At 35.3% G+C, this 13780-nt stretch overlaps 2 protein-coding genes across 2 annotated transcripts; both read left to right on the forward strand.

Annotated features, from left to right (window-relative positions):
* Positions 1-2224: 2224 nt before the first annotated feature.
* On the forward strand, positions 2225-5396 carry LOC102588876 (putative receptor-like protein kinase At3g47110). The gene has a single exon (XM_015307757.1). It carries the CDS (start codon positions 2268-2270, stop codon positions 4824-4826), a length of 2559 nt encoding a protein of 852 aa, XP_015163243.1. The 5' UTR covers positions 2225-2267; the 3' UTR covers positions 4827-5396.
* A 791-nt stretch (positions 5397-6187) lies between these two features.
* LOC107060163 (receptor-like protein 12) lies at positions 6188-9451 on the forward strand. Its single transcript, XM_015307738.1, has 2 exons — positions 6188-7820; positions 7969-9451. The coding sequence occupies exons 1-2, from the start codon at positions 6188-6190 to the stop codon at positions 9264-9266; spliced, it is 2931 nt and encodes a 976-aa protein (XP_015163224.1). The 3' UTR covers positions 9267-9451.
* The last annotated feature ends 4329 nt before the right edge of the window (positions 9452-13780 follow it).

Genomic DNA, 13780 nt, shown 5'->3' on the forward strand with positions numbered 1-13780 from the left:
CAAATCATATCTCAAAATATGATATTTAAGTGAAAAAAATTAAGGGACAGAAGTGTGTCCATTGTCCACTAACTTTTAGATCGCGTACTATTGACCCTCAAGAATTTTTCCATTACCATGGAAATTAATAATTAATTCCAGATAAAGTTTTTGTTTAGAAATTATTAATAATATTATGGTGCTTAGTGATAAAAGAGTAAGACTTAAGTAATCAAGAAATTGAAGCCACACGGTTTTGCATTTGTTTAATACAAATAGTTGATCTAATTATATAGTATTAAAATACTCATAATTAAGCTCATTTTAATATTACCAAGCATTTATTTTTAAAATGTTCTGAAGATAATAATATAAAAATATAATACAACAAAATGTAGATAGGAAAAAAGACCAGGCATATGTGGTAGGGTAGTTGAATTAGGACATTTGCAAGACCAGATTCACTGTAATCTTCATCAATTTTTTGAAATAAAAAATGTAATTTTTTTTTATGGTATGGGAAAATAAGCTGTAATAGTTCAGAAGTTTTCAAATTGAGGTTGATGCGTATTTTTTTTTTCAAAATTTGAATTTAAAATATCTAATTAAAACACTTTATCATGTGTTCATGTGCTCAATTAATGAAATAAATAATAATTCAAGTATTTTCTAAATGAAATTTGCTAATATAAGTTTAAAAGGGTTGTTATGTATTACGTCAAAAATGAAAAAAATACGAAGTAGTTTTGATACATCAAATATAGTAAATGCTATACTAAGCATTAATAATGTAAGGATCCAACCCGTTAATGATATTGTCCACTCTGATCCTAGATGCACACGACTTTAAACGCGTTACTAAGTTATAAAGTTTGCTTACCTATATAATATTTTATCAATTGTAGGACGCTTATCCTAAGCAAGAGTCTCAAAGTAAAATGAATTTATCGATTGCAACAATATAATACAATTTGAAGAGTGAACAACTAAGACAATTTTGTTGGCAATCACTAAGACAATTTATTGGATTTCCCAACTAAAAAATTATGAGAAACTCTGGGTTGTGGTGTAATAGTGAGACTATTTTATCCTTAATCAGAAGTCTTGAGTTCGATCTGGACTCCAATGTAGGCAATGAAAACCAGGTGGAAAACTAAAATAAGAAAAACTTGTAAATTAGAGAGCTCTTGATTCCTTTTTAATGTCTATAGTACTTGAATTTCTTAGATTAAATATGGGCTGGGCTGCTTCATGCAGCTTTTAAAAGCCCATTAAGTTTAGAATGTTGGAAGAGTCCATTTGCAAAATCAATTAGGCAAATGCAAAACAAGATATCCTTCTAGTTCAACAATTTTTTTAAATCTTACAAACAACGGTTATGGTAGGATGGATAAATCCCTTCGAGTTAGAGCTCAGAGAATGAAAAAAATCTTGATAGGAGTTTTTCCCCCTTTAACGGGCTTTATACCACATTGGACTGTATAAGTTAGGCTCCAAAGTAGGCATCATCTGTTAAGTAAAGAGTTCAGAAATTATCTTTCCAAATGACATCCAAGACCGTGTAAAGTGTATTTAAACAAAGTTACGAGTTCATCTGAATCCAGTAGGTTTGGTTTAGACTCTTTATATGTGTTAAAAAGAAGAAGGTAGAGTAGCATTGTTTTATTAAAGGAACAAATGAATTACACATTTTTCGACCTTCCATGATTATCTTAGATTTATAAGAAGTTCCCAAAATAAATTGTACTTGTAGTGTTACCATGTTGTACCTAAGTATAATGCTTATGCCAAATTTTGTAAATTTGTAATAGAGGGTCTATCAGAGTCAATCTCTCTACCTCTACAAGTTAGATAAGATATACGTACATACTACTTTGTAGGAGATATTTGTCTCGAAGTTCACATTTCTACTTTATATATATATATCGGTGTTTGGATTGGAATCTCCTTTGTTTGATTTCTTCTTCTCTATCATTTGAACTCGTGGATAACAAGATGGGAAACGGAAGAATACGCGTAAATCCATATCATTTATGAACACACTGGCTTTGCAGAATTTTTTTCTTCAACATCAATATATATAATATATTTTTTTCCTGCAGTGTGTTACACATGGTGCAATCTTCAACATCAATATATATATATAATATTTCTTTTTTCTGCAGTGTGTTACACATGGTGCAATCTTCAACATTAATATATATATATATATATATATATGGATACTGATGAGTGATTTGTAAGAAGAGAACATCCATCCTTTTTTTGGCTGAATACGAAAAAGAAAGATGGGACATTTCTTTTTCTTTTATTCATTTCTGTGTGTTGTGTTGCTAATAAGTGAATGTTTTTGTTCTTCCTTTGAGCATCATCTTTGCTCTCCCACTGAAGCTTCTGCTTTGCTTCAGTTTAAGCAACACTTTGAGATTATATCCTACCCTAATTCCCTATGTCCTATTCATTTCCCAAGAACAAAGTCTTGGAATGAGAGTAGGGACTGCTGCATTTGGAATGGAGTCACTTGTGATATGTTAACGGGTCGTGTTATCGCGTTGGACCTTAGTTGCAGTCAGCTTTGGGGAAGTATTCATCCCAACAGCAGCCTCTTCCAACTTCATCATCTCCACACACTAAACCTTGCTTACAATAACTTCAATTATTCTTCAATCCCACATAACATCGGCCAATTGACGAATTTGAGGCATCTCAACCTCTCTGAGTCTGGCTTTGATGGGCAAATCCCAACAGAAATATCATACCTTTCGAATTTGGTTTCACTTGATCTTTCTGGGTATGAATTACAACTTGATGAGAGAACATTTGAAACAATGCTTCACAACTTCACAAATCTGGAGCTACTTTCTCTCTCTCAGGTCAACATCACATCTCCGATACCTATGAATATGTCTTCCTCCTTAAGGTACGTGGATCTTGGATTCACTAATCTGCGAGGTGTTGTCCCAGAGAGTCTTTTCCTTCTGCCAAACTTGGAAAACCTCAAATTGGGTGTGAATCTTCTTCTCAAAGGAGTTTTACCAAAGATCCCCCTGAGCAACACTCTGTTGGAGTTAGATATTTCACTCACAGGCATCTCTGGTTCCATTCCTGATTCAATTGGCACCTTAAGTTCCTTGAATATCTTGAACCTCGAACTATGTCAATTATCTGGTTCAATTCCTGATTCCATAGGCAACCTAACACAAATTACGGAGTTGATTTTATCTACTAATCATTTCACTGGCCATATTCCTTCCACAATCTCTAAATTGAAGCACCTCACACGTTTGGATCTTTCATCTAACTCCCTTTCAGGTGAAATTCCCAACGTTTTCTCTAACCTCCAAGAGCTACGTTATTTACATCTTTATGATAACAGGTTCATCGGTTCATTTCCTTCTACAATTTTAAATTTGACACATCTTGAAAGCTTAGCCCTGTCGACAAATTCCCTATCTGGCCCACTTCCAGCTAATAAAGCGAGCATTCTTCAAAAGCTAACCCAACTGGATTTGTCTGACAACTCACTGAATGGTACCATACCGTCTTGGGTGTTTAACCTCCCTTTAGCATCTTCATTGTGGCTCCATAATAATCAATTTAGTGGACTACCCGATGAAATCAAAACAAACCCAACATTAGAATACCTGTATTTAAGCAATAATCAACTCAGTGGTTCTTTACACCAATCACTTGCGAATCTCACAAACCTTTCTACCCTTGACCTTTCAACAAATAACATCACCGGTGATGCAGGAACAAATATCACTTTTCCTCGCCTACAAGTTTTGCAGTTATCATGTTGTGAACTGAAGGATTTTCCATATTTCTTGAGAAATGTAAAGACACTTGAGGTCTTGGATATGTCTAAGAATAAGATTCGTGGTCAAATCCCTAACTGGTTTAGCAGCATGAGGTGGGACTCGTTGGAGTTCCTAAATCTTTCACATAATTCGTTAACAGGCCACCTACCACAATTTCATTACCATAGTCTAGAGTATCTTGATCTTAAATTTAACTCCCTTCAGGGTCCACTACCTTCATCCATTTGTAACATGAGCAGCCTTAACATTCTAGATTTATCACGCAACAACTTCAGTAACTCGATTCCAAGTTGCTTGGGAAACATGGCTAGTCTAACAGTGCTGGACTTAAGAAGGAACAATTTCACAGGGAGTCTTCCCTCATTATGTGCGCAGAGCACTTTATTGAGAACCATTGTCTTGAATGGTAATCGTTTTGAAGGAACTGTCCCGATGTCGTTGCTCAAGTGTGATGGTCTACAAGTCCTTGACGTGGGGAACAATGCTATAAATGACACATTTCCAGCTTGGCTCGGAACTCTTCAAGAGCTGCAGGTCCTTATATTAAAGTCGAACAAGTTCCATGGACCTATAAGTACTAGGAAGAAGTTTTACTTTCCCAGGTTGCGGATATTTGATCTCTCTCAAAATGAGTTCAGTGGCTCACTGCCTGCAGAAGTTTTTCGAAACTTCAAAGCGATGATCAAATTAGATGACAGAGAGGAAGGCGAGATCAAATATATGAGTCAATATTTGAATGGACATTCAATATATGAGGATTCAGTGAGGTTGGTGATCAAAGGCCAGTATATGGATCTAGAAAGAATCAGCACAATTATGACAGTCATAGATCTGTCAAACAACCATTTTGAAGGTGTGATTCCGAAAACACTAAAGGATCTCAGCTCACTTTGGCTACTCAATTTATCCCATAACAATCTCAAAGGTGATATCCCAATGGAATTGGGGCAATTGAATATGCTTGATGCCTTAGATCTCTCCTGGAATCGGCTCACTGGAAAGATTCCGCAGGAATTGACAGAATGAACTTTCTGGCATTCTTAAACCTCTCTCAAAATCATCTTGTCGGACCAATTCCTCAAGGTCCACAATTCAACACATTTGGAAATGACTCGTATGGTGGAAACCTTGATTTATGTGGTCCTCCTTTATCAAAGAAATGTGGAACGAGTGATCCATCACATGCTCCTCAGCCATTGGAGTCTGAAGAAGATGAAGATGAGTCATATTTCTTAAGTGGATTTACGTGGGGATCTGTAGTCATAGGCTACAGCTTTGGACTCATTGTTGGAACTGTCATGTGGAGCCTCATGTTTAAATATTGTAAGCCAAAATGGTTTGTGGAATTTTTTGAAGGCATTTTCCCCAAGAAAATGAGAAGGTCAAAGAAGAGAAGGCCGAGACAGCAGATTTAATTGAAGATTGAAAGAGCCAGTTGTCTTTGGATAATGAGTAATGTTGGAATTATCCCATTAATATTATGCTTTAGTATTTATTTGAATTTGTTTTCTCTTCTTAATTTTCTGTTTGTTGTATGTATATGTTTTGATAGCAACTTATATGTGTTATTTTAAGGGGAAATAACCTCTTTCTGCATTTTGTTCTGTTAATGAGCGAACAAAGTTTCATATTGGTAGTTGAAAAGAAAAATAAATTACCAAGTGTCATCAGAATTCTAGTAATTTTATGTCCTCTGAAATCATCTAAAAAGTACCGAATCGTGTTGCAAACGTTTGATCACTCCATTTGCTACACCTTATCTTGAGTCAATTTGTATACGCAAACAAGCTTTCTACCTTCCTAATGTAAAGGTAAAAGCTGCGTACACACCACCCATCCCAAACCCCATTTACGTTGTTGTTGTTATCACATTGTTTCACTTAGAAAAACACTTTTGTTAAGATGACAAATTAAACCTAAAGAATAAGGAGCAAACCAGTTGTTCCAATTAGTTTATTGTTTATCTTCTGTACGAAATTCATATTGAATGATTTTTTAAAAAACTATTTGATGTCAGATTATTACATATTGGAATAGAATAACATCAAGTTGTTACATGGCTGTGCCCAACTTGTCAATATAATAGGGGACAAGTATCAACTTTTGCCCCATTAAGTTTTTTCTACTACAACTAGGCAGAAAATTGATGTGAAAAGTCTAGTTGAAATTTATAGAATGTACCTAACAAGTTTGAAAACAGCACAACAGACAACTAATGTCATTATTGTTCATTTATTATATTTTCTCAATTATTGTGGAGAAACAGAAGACGAGATGTTGATGGAGAGTTGGACAAAGTTGACTTAAAACAGGAGTTCAAATATCTATAAAAATATATATAGATTTTGTTAGAACAGAACACTCTGTTATATGCTGAAAGCAAAAAAATGTGGCCTCTCTTTTTCATTTATTCACTTTTCTGTTGTGTATTTCTAAGTCTAAGTTTTTCTTCATCCTTTGATCATCATCTTTGCTCTCCCAGTGAAGCTTCTGCTTTGCTTCAGTTTAAGCATTCCTTTAATATATTGGACTTCTCCCCGTGTGATACGTCTTTCCCAAAAACAGTTTCATGGAATGAGAGTAACGATTGCTGCACTTGGGACGGGGTCACTTGTGACATGTTAAACGGTCATGTTATCGGGTTGGATCTTAGTTGTAGTCAGCTTAATGGAACTATTTATCCCAACAGCAGCCTCATCCAACTTCATCATCTTCAGACACTAAACCTTGCTAAGAACTACTTTTATCCTTCTACGATTCCAAATGACGTTAGCCGGTTGAGGAATTTGAAGCATCTCAACCTTTCTGATGCTTACTTTCAAGGGGAAATCCCAACAGAAATCTCATACCTTTCCAATTTGGTTTCACTTGATCTTTCTGTTCCTTCTTATGTGAACGGATTACAATTTGATCAGAGAGCATTTAAAGCAGTGCTTCAGAACTTGACAAATCTAGAGGTACTTTCTCTCTTTGGTGTCAACGTCTCATCTCCGATACCTGTAAATTTGTCTTCCTCCTTAAGGTACGTCGATCTTAAGGTAACAAATTTGGAAGGTGTTCTCACGGAGAGCGTTTTCCTTCTGCCAAAATTGGAAACGCTCTATTTGAGTAATAACTATCTTCTCAAAGGAGTTTTACCAAAGATCCATCCAAGCAGCACATTGTTGGAGTTGGATATTTCATACACAGGAATCTCCGGTGAGCTGCCTGATTCAATTGGCACCTTGAGTTCCTTGACTCGCTTGTACCTCTATGGATGTCAATTCTCTGGCCGCATTCCTGATTCCATTGGCAATCTTACACAAATTAGGTATTTGAATTTTGGTAATAATCATTTCACTGGCAATATTCCTTCCACAATCTCTAAATTGAAGCACCTCGCAGTTTTAGCTCTTTCATCTAACTCCTTCGGAGGTGAAATTCCCAATTTTTTCTCTAACCTCCAAGAACTACGTTATTTAAGTCTTTCTAATTGCAGCTTCATCGGTCCGTTTCCTTCTCCACTTTTAAGCTTGACACAACTTGAAACCTTAGACTTGTCGAGTAATTCCCTATCTGGACCACTGCCTAGAAATGCAAGCATGCTTCAAAAGCTAGCCGAGCTGGATTTGTCTTACAACTCACTGAATGGTACCATACCATCTTGGGTGTTTAGCCTACCTTTGCTATCTTCAGTGTCGCTCCATCATAACCGGTTAAGTGGTTCTTTTCCTCAATCACCTGTGAATCTCACAAACCTTTCTACCCTTGACCTTTCATCAAATAACATCACCCTTGATGCAGGAATACAAATCACTTTACCTAGCCTAGTAGTTTTACAGTTATCATCTTGTGAACTTAGGGATTTTCCACACTTCTTGAGAAATGTAAAGACACTTATGGTCTTGGATATTTCTAACAATAAGATTCGTGGTCAAATCCCTAACTGGTTTAGCGGCATGAGGTGGGACTCCTTGTTGCACCTAAACCTTTCACATAACTCATTAACAGGCCACCTACAGCCAGTGGCGGAGGCAGCATGTAATGAGGGGGGGCACCCCCCTCGGCGAAAAATATTACTATTTATACATGGTTAAAATTATTTTTTAGGTATGTATAATAGATGTCGAACCCCCTTCCACTAGTTCGTGTGTTTACTTTTCAGATTTTGAACCCCCTTATTAAATTTTCTGGCTCCGCCACTGCCTACAGCAACTTCATTATAATAGTCTAGAGTCTCTTGATCTTAAATTTAACTTCCTTGAGGGGGCACTACCTTCATCCATTTGTAACATGAGCAGTCTTAGCCTTCTGGATTTGTCACACAACTACTTCAGTGACTCGGCTCCGCATTGCTTGGGCAGCATGGTTGGGCTATCTGTGCTAGACTTGAGAAGAAATAGTTTCACTGGGAGTCTTCCACCGTTTTGTGCGCAGAGCAATTCATTGAGAACCATTGTCTTGAATGGTAATCATTTTGAAGGAACTGTCCCGATGTCATTGCTCAAGTGTGATGGTCTAGAAGTCCTTGATGTGGGGAACAATGTTATAAATGACACGTTTCCAGCTTGGCTCGGAACTCTTCAAGAGCTGCAGGTACTTATATTGAAGTCTAACAAGTTCCATGGACCTATAAGTACTAGGCTGAAGTTTGGTTTCCCCGTGTTACGGATTTTTGATCTCTCTCATAATGAGTTTGGTGGTTCACTGCCTGCAGAAGTTTTTGAAAACTTCAAAGGAATGATCAAAACAGATGAGAGAGACAAAGGAGAGATCGAATATATGCAACCACAGTCTTACATCGGATTTAGTAACGTAATGTATGAGGTTTCAGTGAGGTTGGTGATCAAAAGCCAGGAAATTCAGCTAGAAAAAATCACCACAATTATGACAACCATAGATCTCTCAAGCAACCATTTTGAAGGTGTCATTCCGAAAACACTAAAGGATCTCAACTCACTTTGGCTACTCAATTTATCTCATAACAATCTCAAAGGAGATGTACCAATGGAACTGGAGAAATTGAATATGCTTGAAGCGTTAGATCTCTCTTGGAATCGGCTCACTGGAAAGATTCCACAGCAATTGACAAGAATGAACTTTCTGTCATTCTTAAACCTCTCTCAAAATCTCCTTGTTGGACGCATTCCTCAAGGTTCACAATTCAACACATTTGAAAATGATTCATATGGTGGCAACCTTGATTTATGTGGTCCTCCTTTATCAAAGAAATGTGGAACAAGTGATCCATCACATGTTCCTCAACCATTGGAGGAAGAAGAAGAAGATGATGAGTCATATTTTTTTAGTGGATTTACATGGGAATCAGTAGTCATAGGCTACAGTTTTGGACTCGTTGTTGGAACTGTCCTGTGGAGTCTCATGTTTAAATATCGTAAGCCAAAATGGTTTGTGGAATTTTTTGACGGCATCTTTCCCAAGAAAATGAGAAGGCCAAAGAAGAGAGCTCAGAGACGACGGACATAATGAAAGATTGAAAGCAGTTCCTTTAACTGTTTGTATATATGCAGTATAATTGTATGTGTTGTTTTAGCATTTAGCTATTGAAAAGTGTCAATGTCCATTTTTTGGTCATTTTTTACTTCATTATCAAGGGATTGGGCTGAAAATTTGCATAAGCAGCAAGATTTGGGCTGGCAGGCCCAAGTCAATATCATCTCTTCTCCATCTTATTACATCCTACGTATATTATTGTTATACTATAGATATTGGGCTAACCATTTAGTTCAAGGTCTTAACTCGGATCAACAGAATCAAGAGTAGAATTAATTTGTCATTCAAGCATTCGAATTGTTTTATCTTTTGAAATAAAAAGATAACTAAGTGATGAATAAATTTTATTCATTTTTCAAAATAGTATTTAATTTATAAGGACTCCTTTTAAGGTATTGTTAGTTAAAATATTTTTATCCACCAGTAACTGCATTTTGAGGATTTCTTTTAGGTGCTTGATCATTTTCGTACTCTGATTTTAAATAGGCATAATACATAAATATACCCTTTAACTTGGCTTCAAATCACATTTATGCCCTTCAACTTTAGGTGTGCACAAGTAGACACTTAAATTTGTATAAAGTTGAACAAATAGACACACATGTCCTACATGACATCCTACATGTCATTTTTTATCCTACGTGGTGTCCTATGTGTATTGTGCCATGTAGGACTCATGTGTCTAGTTGTTCAACTTTATACAAGTTTAAGTGCCTATTTGTGCATACCCAAAGTTGGAGGACATAAACGTAAAGAGAGGCCAAGTTAAAGGACACATTTATGTATTATGCCTTTTAAATAAAGGTATACCAAACACCTTTAAATTGGTTTCCTAGTTTTCGGTAACGGAAGTTAGTAACCTTTATGTATAAGATAGTACCTTTCTTTGTTATGTGTTACACATGGTTCTGTCTTTATGACAGAAAAGTTGGTCCTCTTTATATGTGGATAGGAAAAATTTATATAGGAGATATTTGTCTCAAGTTCACATTTCTAGTTTGACCTTCTTTATTATTTGAGAAGTCTCATGGAGAACAAGATGGAAAACGGCAGAAGATACACGTAAATCCATCACTATCATGGAAATTTGTTTGAAGTTACATAGAAAAAATCTTTTTTAGTGTGTTACACATGGTGCAATCTTCAACATTAATATTGATGGAACTAGCTAACTAACTAACTCATTAACTAACTCTATGAAATATAGATGGATTATGATGATTGATTTTGTAACAACATTCTGTTATTTGCTTGATACGAAAAAGAAAGACGGAGTGTCTCTTTTTCTTCTATTCATTTGTCTTTTTTGTCTTTCTAGGTTAAAGCTTTTCTTCATCCTCTGTTCATCATCTTTGCTCTCCCACGGAAGCTTATGCATTGCTTCAGTTCAAACAATCCTTTCAAATTTCCGACTACTTTAGTTGTTGGGATTCTGAATCCCGGCATTATGATTACCCAAGAACAAAGTCTTACAATAACTTCAATTATTCTTCTTCGATCCCACATAACATTGGCCGATTGACGAATTTGAGGCATTTCAACCTTTCTAATTCTTACTTTGATGGAAAAATCCCAACAGAAATCTCATACCTTTCCAATTTGGTTTCACTTCATCTTTCTGATAGTTTTGGATTACAACTTGATGAGAGAACATTTGAAGCAATATTTCAGAACTTCACAAATCTGGAGATACTTTCTCTCTCTTATGTCAACATCTCATCTCCGAATATTTCTTCTTCCTTAAGGTATGTGGATCTTGCACATACTAATCTGCGAGGTGTTCTCACAGAGAGCTTTTTCCTTCTGCTAAACAGCTTGGAAGCGCTCAAATTAAGTGGTAATGATCTTCTCAAAGGAGTTTTTCCAAAGATCCACCCGAGCAGCACTCTGTTGGAGTTGAGTATTGCATACACAGGGTGTTGCGGTTTTGGGGTAATCGTTTCACTGGCCATATTCCTTCCACAATCTCTAAATTGAAGCACCTCACACTTTTGGTTCTTTTTGATAACTCCCTTGGAGGCATAATTCCCCATGTGTTCTCTAACCTCCAAGAGCTAGTTTTCTTGGATCTTTTTAATAACAACTTCACCGGTCCATTTCCCTCTTCAATGTTAAGCTTGACAAGTCTTCGATCCTTAGATTTGTCTCACAACTCACTGAATGGAACAATACTCTCTTGGGTGTTTAGCCTCCCTTCCTTACTTTATTTGAATCTCCATCATAACCAATTCAGTAGAGTGGCTGATGAGATCAAAACAAACCCAACATTAGTGACTTTGTATTTAAGTCATAATCAACTCAATGGTCCTTTTCCTCTATCACTTGTGAATCTCACAAGCCTAGACTTCCTTGACTTTTCATCAAATAACATCACCCGCGATGTGGGAATAAATATCACCTTTCCTTGCCTATCATCTTTGTTCTTATCATCTTGTGAACTGAAGGATTTTCAACACTTCTTGGGAAATTTAAAGACACTTCAGTTCTTGGATATTTCTAACAATAAGATACGTGGTCGAATCCCTAACTGGTTTAGCAGCATGAGGTGGGACTCGCTGCGGTTTCTGAACCTTTCATATAATTCATTAACACACCTACCACAATTGTATTATTATAGTCTAGAGTATCTTGATCTGAAATTTAACTCCCTTCAGGGTCCACTACCTTCATCCATTTGTAACATAAGGAAACTTACCTTTTTAGATTTATCACGCAACAACTTCAGTAACTCGATTCCAAGTTGCTTGGGAAGAATGGCTAGTCTAACAGTGCTGGACTTAAGAAAGAACAATTTCACAGGGAGTCTTCCCCCATTATGTGCACAGAGCACTTCATTGAGTACCATTGTCGTAAATGGTAATCTATTTGAAGGACCTGTACCTGTGTCGTTGCTCAAGAGCTACAGGTCCTTATATTAAAGTCGAACAAGTTCCATGGACCTATAAGTACGTGTCAGACTAAGTTTTGCTTTCCCAAGTTGCGAATTTTTGATCTTTCTCGTAATGATTTCAGTGGCTCACTTCCTGCGAAGTGCAATAAGCATATAGAAGAAGCATGAAATAGAAAGAGTAGCATTGCTTAATCAGCTAGTACTGTAGCTTATCGTAATCACTAGTAATTGATGAATCACACTTGAGCATATCATGAATTTGGGTTAAAGACTAGAAGTCATCGTCTGCTAGTTAATACGAGACGGTCCTACGAAGAATAATGGAGTTTCCCTAATTAATTTAATGTGAAAAGTCTTGTGTACCTAACCAGTTAGAATGTTCAAATACTTTTAACTATAGGCTTTAGGGACACTTACAAAAAGTGCTAATTGCCGCTAAAAATACATGTTTAGTAGCGATTAAGCTATAGCCGTTAATTAATTACCCCTAAAGATCATTTTTGATGTAGTGTCGATCACTAGACCTTTATCTTGAATCGAGGGTCCACTACTAGAAAACTGTAAATTACCTGGGAATTTCATTTAGGGATTATTTTCGCAGAAATTTCCTATGAATTTTCACGCGGAAATGTGAAATGTCTAAATTCTAGACTTCTCTACATGCGAAAAATAATTTCCCAGAAAAATTGGTAGGTAACTTTGGCGCCATTTTTTACAAAAATTATTACCTGGGGAATTATTTGGGAAAAATAATTTGCAAGTAGCATTTTCATAGGTAAATTCGCAAGTAATAAAAAAAATTATTTTTTTAGTTGTTTGCAAGAAAATTCCTAGAAAAACCTATTATCAGATTTAGCTAGAAATAATTACTTGAAAATTTATTTGCAAATAATTTTATACGTGTTATTACCTGGGGATTCATGTTCTACGAATTTTGTTGGGAATTTATTTCTTGAGGATTTACTTGGGAATTTTCTTACTTAGAAGAATTACTTGGGGATTTTATTGTTGTGAATTTGGTTGAAGATTTTTAGAGGAATGCAAACTTGAATTTTTTTTAAATACAATTTAATTGGAAGTATTTTCTTGGAATCTAAGGATTTTTTTATTTGGAGTCTTCAAGAAATATTTTCTTTAAAATATATTTAACAAAATCTAAAACTATAATAATACAAAAAATAACAATGACATTAGAAAGAATTTTATTGTTAAATATATATTCTACTTTTTAGATTTAAATAAATTATTATACAATAATATTAATCTAACACTATCTTGGAACATTACCACAAATGTCATGAACAATATTTTTAACTTATATATAGTCACAATATTTAGTCCTAAAAACTAATGATGCCCTTTTTTTGTTTTTGAAAGATACAAAGCATTAAAATTATATGGCTAGTTATTTATCCTTAGAAAAATAACTATCATAAATATATTTATTTTTTATTAGATATTACTTTATATTAAATTTCGTATTATTGAATAAGTCAATCACTGTTTAAGTAGAGTAAAATTAAATTATATACATTATTAATGTGAATTTTAATCAACCCCTAGTTGATAGAATTATATTAAATGAAAAATAAATAAA

Source organism: Solanum tuberosum, unplaced genomic scaffold (assembly GCF_000226075.1).
Source record: "Solanum tuberosum cultivar DM 1-3 516 R44 unplaced genomic scaffold, SolTub_3.0 scf00063, whole genome shotgun sequence".
NCBI classification, from domain to species: Eukaryota; Viridiplantae; Streptophyta; class Magnoliopsida; order Solanales; family Solanaceae; genus Solanum; species Solanum tuberosum.

Excerpts from the sequence above, each read along its gene's own strand:
- LOC107060163 (XM_015307738.1), top strand. The coding sequence starts at position 6,188 with ATGTGGCCTCTCTTTTTCATTTATTCACTTTTCTGTTGTGTATTTCTA. Across the intron at positions 7,821-7,968 it reads GCCAGTGGCGGAGGCAGCAT|TCTGGCTCCGCCACTGCCTA; the intron begins GTAATGAGGGGG and ends CTTATTAAATTT.
- LOC102588876 (XM_015307757.1), top strand. The coding sequence starts at position 2,268 with ATGGGACATTTCTTTTTCTTTTATTCATTTCTGTGTGTTGTGTTGCTA.